The 16,682-nt window shown below is 43.1% G+C and overlaps 1 protein-coding gene across 3 annotated transcripts in view; it reads left to right on the top strand.

The window, feature by feature from the left end:
- TBC1D32 (TBC1 domain family member 32) overlaps positions 1-16,682 on the top strand; it is an 804,546-nt gene that overhangs the window by 577,600 nt on the left and 210,264 nt on the right. For all 3 annotated transcript variants that reach the window (XM_069235394.1, XM_069235395.1, XM_069235396.1), the window contains one exon: positions 15,368-15,483. In XM_069235394.1, the coding sequence (XP_069091495.1) occupies positions 15,368-15,483 (116 nt within the window). The remainder of the gene's footprint in view (positions 1-15,367; positions 15,484-16,682) is intronic.

Here is a 16,682-nt window from a genome sequence, read left to right as displayed (position 1 = left end):
TGCGCTCTCTCCTTTACACAGCCACCTTTTTTCTTATATGTAAGCTTAGCACTAGTAGTTGGAATGGTATACAAGGGGCATCTCTAAGATGCCCTCTGTGTGCATTTCTCAATAAATCCTACACTGACACCAGTGTGGATTTATTGTGCTGAGAAGTTTGATAGCAAACTTCTCAGTATTCAATGTAGCAATTATGGAACTGTGGAGCTCATGTTTGACAAACTCTCAGACCATATACTCTTTATGACTACCCTGCACTTACAATGTCTAAGAATTTGCTTAGACATTGTAGGGGCATAGTGCTCATGCAACTATGCCCTCACCTGTGGTATAGTGCACCCTGCCTTAGGGGTGTAAAACCTGCTAGAGGGGTGGTGTAAGAAGGGCGGTAGAGAGGTAGTCACGAACAACACCAAAGGTTAGATGAAGTGGTGATGATTTATTTAAGTAATACGCCAAACGATTAGCCCTACACCAACCAGCGTCCTCTTCTCTCCCCTTCAACTGTCGCTCTCCCATTCCACAAGCCGCATCTCGAGCAAACACAACATTCTCACCTTCGTCTCGTGCCGGACACGCACGCACTCAGATTCCTAGGATTCCACACCACCTTCCCCATATCAGAATAACAAAACTAAAATACAAACTACCCATTGCCCTTGAACAATTAATATTGCTTATAAACTAAGACAAATTGAACGAACATTACATCACAAAGTCCATAAAGATGTCACATAACACAGTTCATTTCACAGTTCTTTTTACATAGTCCCTGAACCATGATGGTTTTGAAACATTCCTTTTTGGTCGAGTTTCAGCTGGGCCTCGTATTTTAGTAACACCTGGAGTGATACAGATATCTTGAGCAGGAACATCCAGTGAGATACCTTGAGAGTCATGAACTTCTACATCAGGTCCCAAAAACTTAGCCACCCTATTCAGATTCCATATCCTATGATCTTCTGTTTTCACTGCATTCCTAAACAGTCTTATGACTTTAAATGGACCCTTGAACTTGGATGGTTTTCCCTCCTTCCTTGGAGATCTTATCTTAACAAAATCCCCTTCATGTAATACAGTTCTTTTAACAGCCTTTCGCTCATCATACCTCAACTTTCTTCTCTCTTTCACCTCTCTCTCTCTCTCTCTCTCTCCAACCTTCAATGCTATCAACCTGATCACTGACCTCTTTTCTTTTCTCATTAACCCATCTGGGTTCAATCTCACTGTAAGGAACTCTACCTTTGAATAACTGAAAAGGAGTCACCCCTGTGGTGGAATGTGGTGTCAAACAATACTCCCGAACCTTTTTTTTTACTTCACCCTCCCACTCAATATTATTAATAAGTGCTAATTGCATGCTTTGTTTCAGCACTTTTATAAAGCGCTCAACAACACCATTAGACTCTGGGTGATAAAGAGCAGTTCTTTTGTGAACCACATTCCTTTCTCTTAAAAAGGACTCTGTTGCATCAGAAACAAACTGCACTCCATTGTCGGTCAGTAAAGTAGAGGGAAAGCCCTCTCTTTCGAACAGGTCATCAAGAAAATTAATTATGTCTCTTGATTCAACCGAATTCACAAATCGGACTTCTGGCCAACGGGAGAACATGTCAATGCAGACTAAAATATACCGGTCAACAGACTTCAGTTTAATTGGACCTAAAATGTCCAAGGCTATGTCAACCCAGGGACCGGAAGATTCTTCACGTATGACCATGGGCTGAACCCTATACTTTAATACCTTATCTGAACAAGCGCACTCACAGCAGTTCCTCACTTCCCTTTCCACCATGATGTCCATGGCAGGCCACCAGTAGGCGTTCCTTAATCTCTCTTTTGTTTTGGAGATGCCCAAGTGGCTTGAATGAGCAAAATTAATAAGATTCTTTCTCAAGCTAGTTGGTGGAACCAACTTGCTGCCTCTCATTAATAACCCACCAACTACGGACAATTCATTCCTGACCTGCCAGTAACCTGTTAATTCTTCACACAGTTTCTCTTTGACACCCCAACCATTTGTAATTTTTCTCACTACATCCTGCAACGTGACGTCTTTCGACAATTCATCCAACCACATTGATTCTGAGATTGTTCCCTCAGTGACAACGCAGACTTTTATCTCCTCGTCAGCTACAATGTCCGCAAAACACCCTCTTTCAATGATCTCATCATCTTTTCCCGTGTCTGGACACAACCTCGACAGACAATCAGCCTGAACATTTAATGTCCCCGGCATATAAGAGATTACAAATACAAATTCTTGCAATGCTACTACCCACTTCCTGATTCTATGTGAGATCGACTCTATTCCTTTTTTTGTAAATACCTCTACCAGAGGTTTGTGGTCAGTCACAATCTGAAATCTACGTCCCCACAAAAATTTCCTCAGTTTTCTTACTGCCCAAAAGACACTAAGCGCCTCTTTTTCAACAACTGAATAATTGAATTCAGCTCCCTTCAAACATCTGGATGCAAAAAGAATAGTCCTCATTTGACCATGTTTTTTCTGTAACAAAACCGCCCCAAGACCCTTAGAACTGGCATCAGTCATCACAATAATCTCATCGTGTGCATCAAAGCTCCCTAAATCTGCTGCCTTATCTAAGCTCACCTTGATGTCCCGATACTCCTTTTCACATACCTGAGCCCACTTAAATTCTGCTTTTTTCTTTAACAATTGTCTCATGTAATAAGTTCTTTCAGCAAAGCGTGGGACAAACTTATTATAAAATTCCGCCATGCCTAGGAATTTTACAAGTTCTTCTTTATTTTGTGGACTGGGTAATTTTTTTATAGTATTGACTAAACTTTCCTTGGGGCGAATCCCTTTCACCGAAATCTCATGACCTAAGTACTCAATATTGGGAATATTTATCTTACACTTCTCAGCTTTGAGAGTCAGGCCATTGTCTCGTAGCTTCTCTAAAACCATCCTCAGTCTCTTGTTGTGTTCTGCTAGATTAGTCCCTATGATTAAAAGGTCATCTTGATATACTTTCACCCCTTCCATGCCTCTCAAAATCCTTTCCATGGCCCTCTGAAAAACAGATGCTGCAGAAATCAACCCAAACGGCATTCTTAAGAACTTGAATGTGCCAAAAGGTGTTATAAAAGTGGTAAGTTCCTGGGAAGAATTATGCAAATTAATTTGATGGTAAGCAGAGGTCAAATCTAGGGTTGAGAAGTGACTTGCCCCACACAGCGAACACAACAACTCTGTAATATTTGGAAGAGGATAGTGGTCTATGATGACTGACTTGTTTAGATCTCTCAGATCAACACAGAGCCTAGCTTCGCCGTTGGACTTCCTTGCCATAACAACTGGTGCCACCCATTCTGAAGCCTCAACCTCTTGAATAATCCCATTCATGATGAGCTTATCGATCTCAGCTTTCATCTTATCCCTCACCAACAGAGGTACATTTCTCACTTTCGCTGCCTTCGGCTGTGCACCAGGCTTTAGCCTAATTTTGTGTACATAGTTTTTCAGACAGCCTACTTTCTTGCTAAACACATCTGGAAACTCCTTCACCCAAACCCCCACATCTTCCGTAACAGACTGAACTGTGTGGTTATCCTTCAGCCTAACAGGTGGTTCTTCATTTGGATCAAGCAAAACTCTGAGATCACGTTGATGAAACCAACTAATTAAAGAGTCCCCTTTTACAGAGACATACACTTTTGCTGGAATGACACGCTCCCTAAACTCTACCGTTCCCCAAAAGTAACCCAACAACTTGATTGGCTCGCCACCATAACCCTTAGGTAACACATCAGGTTTCAACAAGTCGACTGTCCCCTTTAAATACTGATCATAAAATATTTTAGGTATCAAAGTAAGTTTTGCCCCGGAATCAAATACAATTTTGAGGGATTTACCATTAACCAAGATTGACTCTACAGGACCGTCAAAAGACCCAACACTAGTTTGTAGAACCTGAACGACATTCACTGCTTCAGCACCATCTGTGTCACCATCACACCACACCTCTCTTATTTTCTTTGTGTTATTCTTCACCCTGCAACATTTAGCAAGATGACCAACTCTACCACAGTTCCTACAGAGTATTTTCCAGGCAGGACATTCCTTGTTATTGGCCATGTGACCAACATTCCCACACCTAAAACACTTCCCAGTAAATGTTTTCTTTGACTTTACTGATTCTCCACCAACTTTACTGTCAGTGTTATTGCAATGTATCACTTTCACTGACGCTCCTTCATCCCTTGTTGTGTCAAATACAGTAGAGTCTTTTCGAAGTACCTCAACACATTTCTTGGAGTGTTCACAGGTTCTAGCCAACACTAGAACCTCATCTAGAGATGGGTTGTCCTTTTGCCACATGCTCTCCTTTGCTTTTTCCAAGGAGCAGCCAAGCATGAATCGATCCCTCAAACGTTCCTCATAAGAATTTCCAAAAGCACAGGTAGAAGCAAGCCTTCTCAGCTCAGTAATATATTGTTCCATTGTTTCACCTTGGCTTTGCATCCTTTTTCCAAATTGGTATCTTTCAAGAACTGTACTTACTTTTGGTAAGTAATGCAGGTCCAGTTTCTTTAGACAAATATCAAATTCGTTGAGGCCAGTAGAGTCTGTATCTGAAAGATCAGGAAGGTTTTCAAAGACTTCTTGGCCCTCAGTGCCTAAACAGTGCATTAAAAGTGAAGTCTTCCTTTCAGCACTTAATGAAGTGCCACACACCCTAGCATAGTTGTTAAAAACCTTTTTCCACTTTTGCCATGATATGGGTGGGTCATCAGGAGATGTTAAAAAAAACGGTGCAGCAGGAACATTCTGCATGATGACTAGTGAAAGACAACTCCACAATCGGCAGGTTGAGACAAAGTAACTTTAAATAGTTTAAAAGGGCAAGCAATTAATTAAAGCTGTTTAAACCTGAATTAAGAAGTGGCACTGTAAGAAGGGCGGTAGAGAGGTAGTCACGAACAACACCAAAGGTTAGATGAAGTGGTGATGATTTATTTAAGTAATACGCCAAACGATTAGCCCTACACCAACCAGCGTCCTCTTCTCTCCCCTTCAACTGTCGCTCTCCCATTCCACAAGCCGCATCTCGAGCAAACACAACATTCTCACCTTCGTCTCGTGCCGGACACGCACGCACTCAGATTCCTAGGATACCACAGGTGGCTTACCTATGCCACAGGCAGTGGGTTGTGGGCATGACACTTTGAGGGGAGTGCCATGTCGACTTTGTCATTTTCTCCCCACCAGCACACACAAGCTCTGAGGCAGTGTGCATGTGCTGAGTGAGGGGTCCCCAGGGTGGCATAATACATGCTGCAGCCCTTAGAGACCTTCCCTGGCCACAGGGCCCTTGGTACTAGGGGTACCATTTACAAGGGACCTCTCTGTGTGCCAGGGCTGTGTCAATTGTGGAGACAAAGGTACAGTTTAGGGAAAGAACACTGGTGCTGGGGCCTGGTTAGCAGGGTCCCAGCACACTTTCATTCATAACTAGCATCACAAAAAGGCAAAAGGTTAGGGGGTAACCATGCCATCAGAGGCATTTTCCTACAAGGGGACGACTACCTTCAGCAACAAGGGACCACAATAGGAGCTTGCTTTGCTCTACCTTATGCCTATATTTTTATGGAAGATGTAAAAAGACACTGGCTTTGGAATGAAAATGCAGAGCATTTTTTTCCAACATCTGGTCTTCTGGGGACAATATATTGACAACGTTCTCCTTATCTGAATCTCTTCTTCACCAATTCTTATGCACCCTCACACCTAACAAGTGGCGTATTGAAGTGACCCATCAAATCTCGAGGCAATCACTTGAATATTTGGATCTCACTCTCTATATAGACCAGAACCATCTGCATACTCAGTTCCATAGAAAAACAACAGCTGCCAACTCTATTCTTCATGCAACCAGTTGCCACCCACAAAGTACAATATGCAATATCCCAGCTGGGGAATACAGATGGGCCAGACACAATTTCAGCATTGTCGAAGACTATGAGACAGCAGCGTCAGAAATTTCAGAACGTCTTTCTAGAAGAGGGTGCACTACCTCTGCATTGAACCGCACCAAAGAACACTCTGCCAAAATTGACCGTAATGTTATTCTGAACAAGGGCAAATCCATTACTAACCAGACATATTTCCATTTCATCACCCAATTCCATAATAGCCAACATCATATTCGTAAATTGCTCCACAAACATTGGTATTTACTTACAAAACAAAACTCAGTCGCACAGAATATACAACCAGTCCCACAGAGTGGCTTTCAAAGAGCACCAAATGTTAGAGACAAAATATGCTTCTTATTTTTTCAAGAAAAGAAACCTGTTAAACACTTCTTGAAACAAACCACAGGATTCTACACCTGCACTAATTGCTCTATATGTAAACTGGGCTTATCCAAATCCAAAGAAATTGCTTTTAATGGACAACATTTTGCTACACGTGACTTCATCAACTGTGAGAGCACCAATACAGTCTATCTCATCACCTGCCACTGTACCAGATCTTATATAGGCAGCACAACCAGAGCTCTAAAAGTGAGAATACATGAGCACTATCGAAATATACAAAAGGACGATGTAAAACTTCCATTAGTTGAACACTTCATAAAATGTCACCCCTTTACATGTAGGTTTACATTTTGTGGCATACAAAAACACAAATAACATCCTTGAGGTGGGGACCTCGAATTAAAACTACAACAGTGTGAAAGTACTCTTATTATCTGGTTTGACACAGTTCGACGAGGACTCAACAAAGATGCAGAATGGCACTATTGGCTCCTCTGAAGAAGTTATAGATTTGAATATGTAACCAATTGAAATATCTTCCCATTGTTTTTGTTCGCTTGTTTTTGTTCACTTGTCTTTTTAATCATTTACCTTTTCATAGGTTGAACTAATAGCACATCAGGACAAGTATGGAGTAATGTCTCTTTAATCATTTATAAAGACAGACGGATTTACTACCCTATCTCATATGAATACTAATACTACAATATTAGAATTGGGATGGCTTAGGAGGGCTAGTTACCATACTGGCAGAATTCCTAACCACAACACTGTATGTGTCTATGTACTCTTTACTTCTGAATATCTTGAAGGCGGCCACAGGAAAAAACAGTTCAAGCCATGGACTCAATACGTATTTATATGGAGGTAGATTTTCACACTTGATATTAAATTTTTAATAGGACTACACACCATTAACACTTTTTACACTACATTAGTTGGACAGTTTTCTCCATCTACCTTTACAACATCCTTCCAATATGACCGCGAATACCATGCCCCTTTAACGTCACTGCCCCTCGGGGCTTTAACAATAACCAAAACATCTTCATTAGGCAGCCACAGCAATAAATAGTTTGTGCCAGGAGCTGAATCAGCATTCATATGGAAGTACATTTTTACACTGGAAATCCAACCTTTCAATAGGACTACACACCATTAACATTCTTTACACCACACTTGCCAGACCGTTTTTCTACGTTTTTCTGTCCGCCTTCACAACCTCCTTCCAGTATGGCCGCGGATACCATGCCCTTTTATCCTGACTGCCCCTCGGGGCTTTAACAATAATGAAAACATTTTTATTAGTGGTTATAACTATGCATAATATTATATACATGCGGCAGGCATGTACATGCGTACTGTGGTGATACCAGTTATGTCTTAGCCTGTTTGCTCTATTTGAAACAAACGAAAGCCATTTAAACATGGCCGCGGTCTTCATGCCTTTATTCACTTGTTACTCAGGGCAATAATAAAAAAAAAGAAGGATAACGGATAGGAAAATAACTAATATGGCGCTGGCCTGAAACGTCAGTATTGCGACAAGGGATTCATCCGGGGACTTAGATATTATGACATTTTCACCTATGGACGGGTAAGTGGTCCGACATAAAGTGCCCAGAACACATAACTTCTTAGAAAATTCCCCATTTCTATATGGATAGAATAATAAGTCCGTCTACTGACACAGCCATACTCGCTTTGCACCTTACATTACATTTTTCTTACTCTTAGATTAGAAAATTATTGACCAATTGTCGATTTCCCTCCTAGCAAGCAGCAGTCCCATTTATGTTGTGAACAATAATCGAGACAGTACTCTTGATAAACTTTAGACTATCTACTAATCTAAAAGCCAACCTAAGCTTCACCTGAGAGATAAGATTGTTAGTGAACTTATTACTATGTGAAAATACTCCCTCCAGGGCTGCCCTATAACATAATATGTGTACAACAGTTGTTCATGAATATAACAGTATGCACAAACATTCTTTAGAATGATTGACTTTAGACTATCTACTAAACTAAAAGCCAGTCTAAGCTTCACCTGAGAGATAAGATTGTTTGGGAACTAATTACTACTTGAAAAGACTTGTTACCACTCTTCAACATACCTAACTGTAATAAGATAAGATGTATTCAATGCTACTTTACTTTATACAATATTATTTTCTCTAACAGATTGAATATAATGACCTACCAATAAGTGTTCCTAATAATGGAGTTACTGTGATTACGTTTACTAGGTATGAGTTGTCTCTATATGTCACCCACTGGTTCTATAACAACAATATATTAATCCAGTGATATTGCATCTATAAGAGGACAGGTTACTAATCATTCCTCGCTAGCATCTGTCTTACTAACCAATAGCACATTTAGATGGGGATGACCTAGCTAAAACTAATAAAGAGAATCATAATTTTGATTTTAATCTTTCACATCTAACTCACTGATAACATTGGAATTCTTTCCTCTCGTCTCTTGGATTTCACCTATACTTCGGTTCCCAAGGGAATGCCCTCAATCACATCTTATATCTGCACTGAATCCACCAAGTACCTCTTGGGATTACTTCCTCCCCTAGTCACATAAACGAATATGCATGACACAAAGCTCTTAGCCCTTTTAATAGCCTCTTCACATATTGAACCCTTGCCATCTATATCTTGCAGCCTTGAAAAAGCCCCAGGCAGGCCTACCAAAGGGGGCAAAACATGTGTCGGCTCTATGGCTTTTTGTCTCAAACATCCACGACCTTTGTTTGAAATGAACATCAATAAATAACCTTGAACTTTAAGACTCTTGGATCAAATGTTTAAGAACCATGTCTGAATTGAAATAAAAAAACTTGAATTAATTCAGTGGGTTTTCAATCTTTTATAACCTCAAACATTCTCTAACAGCACCTGCTACCAAGGTGCAATCCTATGAACACACGAACATAACATTTAACCCAATTAGAGGTGTGCACGGCACGCTGTTAAACAGAAAGGAAGAAATGTCTTTCAATCCAATTCACATAAATAATTTCACTCCCTGGATTTATTTCATTGTAAAAAAAAACTTGATACAATCACTGCAAAGACAGCCAACATGTTTCGTCGAAACTCTGACTTCTTCAGGGCTGTAATACAATTAACATAAAAAACACATAAGTGATAACAACTCCCTCCCTCCCCCCAAAAAAACAAACATAATCATCGTATGATACAGTAGATATATAGTTAAACATTCCCATGCATTGTAAAACCGATTCAAGGACAGACAACAAACCAAAACATTCGAAAAAATAAGACATGACCCATATGTGTTACAAACATCCTAACACAATATACATGTACCAAATCTTTAAATATTAACTCCCACCCAACCACACATGTACACATAATAATTGTTAAAAATGCAACTCAGTTTCTGCAGCTCGAAAATAAGTATTGCTTTGAGTGTGATTTACTTATGTATGTGACACTGTGGTGGGGATTGTTTTTATTATTAGGTACGATTCCAGTGCTAGTTGCATGAAACCATGTACTCTGAGGATTCCCTAGGGGATTGCCAAAATTTGCCTGTACAGCCTTGCAGGATCTGCGTGCCAACCTGTGCTGGTGCTGACCCCAGACACTTATCTGCCCTCCTGCTGCTGAGCCTAACTCAGACAGGGGAAGGCACAACAAAGGACTTCCTGTAAAGGAGAGGTGTGACAACCTCTCCCTTAAAAATAAGTGTCACTGGGCTGGGGTGGGGGTGCCTCTGAGCGACACCAAACTGCTTTGGAGACCACTTTTGGTGCTCTCCTTGCATAAACCGGTTTACTCCAGTGCAGGACCACCCAGCTCCCGCTCTGGTGCAAAATCACTTGAAGGGCAGGGAAGTGACCACCCCACACAGCTCCCCCCCTAGGTAGGTGCACAGAGCTCTACCAGGTGGCCACTTAATTCTGCCATTTTGAAAATAAGATGAACAGAGGGCACTGGGAGCATCTGACTGCTTATTCCAGCTGGGTAACGTCCCTAACCCCCACCCCATCCCCGATAGCTGGGTCATTGCAGTATGTGTCTAACCCCCTACCTGGGTTTTTTTAGGGGCTCCCCTGAGGGTGGGACACTAGATTCATCTGCAAGACTTCAGACACCACCTGCAAGTCTCCTCTGCAAGACACTTCTGCAACCTGGACACCAGAACAACTCTTGTTCTTCGATGGAACTGAGAGCAATACTGTAATCAGTAGGAGGGCTTCTACTGCACTTTTATTTCCAAGTTCTGCAAGACTTCTGCAACCCTCATGGCTGTGCATCCTCCAGAGTTACGAGGACTATGCCTGCACTTAGGAAAGCAAGAAGGGATCTCACTTGGAGTGAAGGAGTCACTCCCCCGCATACAACTGGGATGTGGATCTTGCTGTCCCACGGACCCTTCAAGACTCTACAACACAGGTGGTGGTTCTGTGACTCTCCAGAGGTCTGACCTGTCTTCCTTGCAACTGGGAAGTCTCTGGTCTCTCGCTGGAGCTGCTTGGCTGGAACCACTGTGACCCTGTCTGTTTGTCGTTGCCAAGGCTTCAGTCCGAAGAACTCCTAGCTCCAAGAAGCCCTGGCCTCCAGGACTCTCCAGCTCCAAGAACGACATCCTCTGTGCAACTCCTGCGACTTGGCCATCTCCTGCACTGCCGAGGCCTCCCAGCGACTCGCTCTGCCTGCTGCCATAGGGTCCTTATGGGAGCTCCTTCAGTTCTTCCCGGCTCTCCTGTTTGCTGAGGATTGCCCAGACCTACCTGCAAAGTTTGGGTCATGTGGACCTTGCTGGTCCCCACAAATCCTGCAATCTTCGTGCACCGCTTACCTGCATTTGCCAAGGCTTGTTGATGGTCCTGCTGACCCCTTTGCAATCCAACGGCTGGCGTGGGACTGGTCATAGCCAACTCCAGGGGTCTTCCTGTGTTGCCTGGACTCCACAGCTGCCATTCTTTGCCCACCGTCCAGTATCTCCAAGAAGGGTGAGCATTGCCCTTCTGCACCGCCTGGGCTCCTCCGGGTGCTTTGGACTCTGTCTCCACTTTTCTTGTGACTTCTTCTTTGGGAATCCACACCTGGGTTCCACAGACCTAGTCCACGGGTCAGGACAGCAGCTGGACAACCGAGGTCCCCATTGACCTCAACAGGAGGCTCTGACACGACTTCACCCCTTTGTATCTCGGCTTTCTGGTGTAGGTACTCCACTGTTCTGGCTACCCACCGGGAGGGGCACTACCCAACCTCCCTTGTTCCAGTGCATTCCCTCGGGGTCCTCTGAGAAGGGTCCTAGAACTCGAAAACTTCAACCGCCACTACCTCATGTTATCCTATGGACACTGATCCTGGGTTGCAATTCTGCACACAAGCTCCCTGGGGAATCCTGTCTACTTAACTTGTGCATTCTGGTGCTTCCCCAGTCCTAAGGGTCTTTGGGTGGTAGTTCGGGTTGGGAGTAATTCTCACATTCTATTTGCTTAATATATGGTTTAGCCCCCCCCCTCCCTAAGGGACGCATGTTATTATATGCCTGTACATACCTTTTTCTAAGTATATTTTTCTGTGATCATATTTCTAAGTTAGGAGATAAACCAAAGTTAGTTCTACTGTGTGTGTTACAATAAATATAGAATATTTTTCTAACACTGGTGTGGTTCTTTCCTGTATATACAGCACTGACTGATCTGTGTGGTATTTTCAACTGCTTTACATCCTCCTTGAGCTGCTCTCTACAGCTACCCCTCTGAGAGCTCTGCTTATCTAGAACCTCATACACTATCACTTAGGGTTGCCTGGACTCAGTACAGAGTGCGTCATGTATAGGTGTACACCATATACTGATCCAACCTCAGACTGTAGACAGACAGGGAACAAAACGAAGTGCACTGCCTGTCCTAAAAACAAACTCACTAACCAACCCTCAGGGGGTGCCAGCATAGCAGTAAGGGACGTTTCCTCAGATTAAAAAGTCCTTCTAGCCTTTAACTGGGAAGTGAGGCCAAAAGGTGAGTTGGAGATTCCAGAGGGAAGCAAACACTTAAACCACCTACTGGTGAATGGAATCCCAGCCACTGCCTGGAGAGATACCTGTGCCAGTCACACTGTTGTACATGACACGCTGGTGTTCTCAGATCAGCATATTCCAGGACAGACTGCCAGGGTAAGCGTTATACCACAGGAGGTCACTGTTAGGCCAGTGTCTTTAGTGCACCTAGATATAGTTGGGTCCTTTAGCTGGAGAAGGGTGGTAGTCAGCAAAGACCTCCCCCTTTATTGTCTCCTTGGAAATTACCACCCTGAGGTTGGTCAGAGCCCAAAAGAGGAGCTTGCCCAGTGCCACCCGTCTTCCAAGGATTCTGGAGGTGCTGCTCCTGCAGTAAATGCAAGTAGGCCTCAGAAGGGAGGGAAAGAGAAGAAAAAATGTATAAAGGCTGGGCAACTTTTAGCCAAAGTTAGAGTGGACCTAGGAGATTATACCCCAGTAGGGAGGAGCTCCAAGTCTGGCCCTACTGCATCCCAACCTGACCCACAAGATGTCCTAACTAGCCAGGCAACTGTTCATACTGAGTTGGTGGCTCCTCAGCTGACAGAAGAGAGAGTGGAGGAAGGTTGTTTGCTACAAGAAATAATAACCCCCACTTTAAAACAGCAGACATGCACCCTGAACCCAAAAAAGCTTAGCACTTAGCTCCTTCGCTTGCCAGTGAAGAGCTAAAAGTGTGGTTCTGGGCATTGACAGTTGTCAGTGGCCTCTGCTGGGTGTTAGCCTTTATGGCTGCACTGCCCTTGGCATAGTGGTCCAACTCCATGCCACATAACAAAACAGGCCGCCTGACCCTGTTGGTCATGGTGGGGTTACTCCACTTGTGGATAACCTCTTGGGGTAAGCTAGGGGTGACCCTAGCTAAAATAAGAGTAGCAAAGGTGGACACCTCTCATTATCAGGAAAGAGAGAAAACTAAAGTGGAGACTGCTGACTGGGATCTTGGAGCTTTTGTAGGGGGTCATCTTCCCAAAGGAAGTGACCTGGACAATAGGATGTAAGGCAGAGTAGGCCCTACAACCAGTTTGCCTGCTTCCCTACTTCCCTCGACTGACAGACCAGGAAGACTTACCCAAATGAGGCTTAGTCTCCTGGCCTGTTGTCTGGGAGGGCTATGTAGTAAGCTGGGTTCTGGTTGTAGTACCCTCCTCTTTTTTTGCCTGGTGTCTGGGTTTTGGACTGTAGTGCACTGGGATCCTGCTAATCGGACCCCAGTGCCAGTGCTCTCTCCCCTAAATGTGTTTGATGGTAAACTTTTTCACCCACAATTGCATACAGGTGCACCTATGTAAGTACCTGGTATATGGTACAGGGCATTGGTACACTAGGGGACCCCATCAGGGATCCCATGAGCTGCAGCATGTATTATGCCACCCATGGGAGCCCATGCAAACTGTGTCTGCAGGCCTGCCATTGCAGCCTGTGTGAAATGGTGCATGTACCTTTCACTTTAGATATAAAGCTTGCCTTATATTGCTGTCATTGCAACTGGACACTGTAATTCACCCCTCTGGTAGGCCCTTCTGCCCATGGGCAGGGTGTATGCCTAAGTATGAGGGCACCCCTGCATATGCAGAGTGCTCCTACAAACCCCAGACTCCATCCTCTGGGCTTTGTAAGTGCGGGGAAGCCATCTTAAGGTATGTAGTGGACACTGGTCAACACGAGTAGTCTAACTTAATAATGGTTTCTCCAAACCTAGGCATGTTTGCCATCAAACATGTTGGAATCATGCAACTACACAGTTGCAGCTCGCGGGGGTTACAGAGGGCGGGGGTCGCACTCCCCTCAGTGCTCGTCATCCCCAATGCCCTGCCCCTTTAACAACAAAGGATATGCAGTGGTTGCTGCTAGCGGGGGTGAAGCTCCTCTGCCATAGCAGGGTAACCACCGCTGCAACTGCACAGATTCCAGTGATCCCATGCACTCTGGGGGTTCCTTAGAGGATCCCTCTGCTCTGCACATGCAGCCTTATGGGGTCTGGCTGTCAGGCCATGCTGCTGCCGATCCCAGACAATGTTCTGCCCTCCTGCTGGTGAGTCTGACTCTAGCAGAGGAAGGCAGAACAAATGATGTCCTGCAAGGGAGAGGCATGACCACCTCTCCTTTGAATTTTAAATAGGTGTCTAAGGGCTGGGGTGGCCTCTGAGTACCGCCAGACTGCTTTAAAGGGCACACTTGGTGCCCTCTTTGCGTAATCCGGTTTGCACCAGTCCAGGAACCCCCAGTTCCTGCTCTGGGTCAAATCTAAACAAAGGACAGGGGAGTTATCACCTCCCTGTCCAGCTCCTCATAGGGGTACATCATAAACTGAGCCACCCTCCTACACTAGTGCCATGATTAATAGGGTGTTAAGGTATGCAAATGTGTGCTGTCTTTATCTATGTCATCGATCCTGTGTCATTCCCCTCTGCATCCCTTGATGGACATGGGAAAAGAATCAGGAACTAACACTAGTATGCTGGTTGGCACCTAATGTAGGTCTATTGTGTCATATCTGTCAGGAGGTGTTTTGGATGAATTCACATGGCACCACTTGACAGTGCTACAGAACTAATGCAGGAGGAAAAGTTTCTGGGTCCTGGCCGGAAGTGGAGAATATACAAAAGGTAAGGAATGTGAAGGAAGTTCATGTATCCAGCTAAAATACTGGTAAGTAACTTTTTACTCTAGTGAACTGAATATCTGGATGTCTTACCCCCTTTTTGAACATGAACAGAATAAGACATCAGTTTATTTTATAGCATATTTTACAAGTTCCACCATTCGCCGGAAAAGCCGAATCTGCTTATGTTTTCTGGTACCGGCAAATTATTGCCCTGACATGATTTATGTTTTGTGCGTAATTGATTCGTCCCTAACATCAGTTGATTAAATTATTGAACAGGTCATGGTACAAAAGATGAACTTGTTAGCAAATCTTCATTTTACCTACTTATACTTAAGCTAAATACTGTTTGACTGATTTAGTTTATAAATGTAATATCCATAATAAGAATATTTAATTATTTGTAAACAGATATGGAAGACATCTTCATTTACTGAAAGACAATGCTGAGCATAATCTCAGTCAAGTACTAAAGCACTGTGAGAAATTTCTGAAAAAGCAACAAGTGACAACAACATCTTTACTTCATATCCTTTTGTCCTAATATTGTTGAATTTGTATAAGCAATTATGTCTCTGGTGTAAGCAATGATAAAGTTCTTTTTAGTATAAAGAGAGCAAATGGAAAATGCAATTAACTTTATGCCGTAGACTATATTAGCTGTTGTATGGAATGTGCTTAAAGTGTTGAGGACAGATGTTCTGTTAAGTACTAGATGTAAAATTGATATATGTCCTACTGAGTGGTTGTTGAACGTCCATCAAAACCTCTCTAACCATAAAGGCAGATATATGTGACATCTTCAGTTACATTGGAACCCAAAGATAATTCAATCTCTGTGAATGTAAGATTAAACATTCTTGGTATTGGCTCATTCAGGAAGGATGAGGAGGGCAGAGGAAAGGGGACTCAAATGCAGTTTTTTACATTGTTCTTTAGTCCAATAAGAAATGCTAAAAGAGGGGCTTCTGATTTTCCATCTTTGCATCTACGGAAATGGTTCTGGAGCAGCATCTGCACCTACCCTTATGTCAGTAAAGCACCCAGCTCCATTTAGTCACTGTTGCACATAGCATTAGAGCAGTTTTCATACATTGCTCTATTTCTCATGCTCTATGCTGTGCCATCCAAGGTTAAAGCAGGCTAGCCGCCACACAAAATTGACAACCACGATTTCTACATGGAAGCAGCTGATTAGCAGATCACTGCAAACATGTCTGTGCTTCTGAAGCAATTGTCACTTTATTAATATCACCCCTCAATATCAAACCTCATTCATGTGCATGCAATCAATTTGCAAAATCCTCAAAACGTGATTCACAGTGGCTATTTTGGAATGTTTTTTCTTAAGCGTTAAAAAATGCTATTGTGAGATGTTTGCCACAAGTGCACAAATGCAGTGAACACCTTGAAATAAATAAAGTATTTCAAAGGCCAGTAAATCTGCGCCCCAGGGACAGGGGTGAGACCTATTTGCTTTGCCAGTGCTTGTTCTTTCTCAAATCCAATACCCCACTTCCTAGTCCATTATTACTGACAAAAACAGAAATAAAAACCTAGCTTGTATTAGAATGCGTAGTTACTATGTACTGTGGCATGAGCCATGAATTAAACTTAGTAATCCATCTGTGAATCTGCATATGTAGGACTCGTGAAATACCACCTTTATTAGCACCCTTAATAGAAGGTGTAACTTGCTGAGGTAACCAGCCTTACTACAGACAGT

Source organism: Pleurodeles waltl, chromosome 5, assembly GCF_031143425.1.
Source record: "Pleurodeles waltl isolate 20211129_DDA chromosome 5, aPleWal1.hap1.20221129, whole genome shotgun sequence".
Taxonomy (NCBI): Eukaryota; Metazoa; Chordata; class Amphibia; order Caudata; family Salamandridae; genus Pleurodeles; species Pleurodeles waltl.
This window is presented reverse-complemented; position numbering and strand designations above follow the sequence as displayed.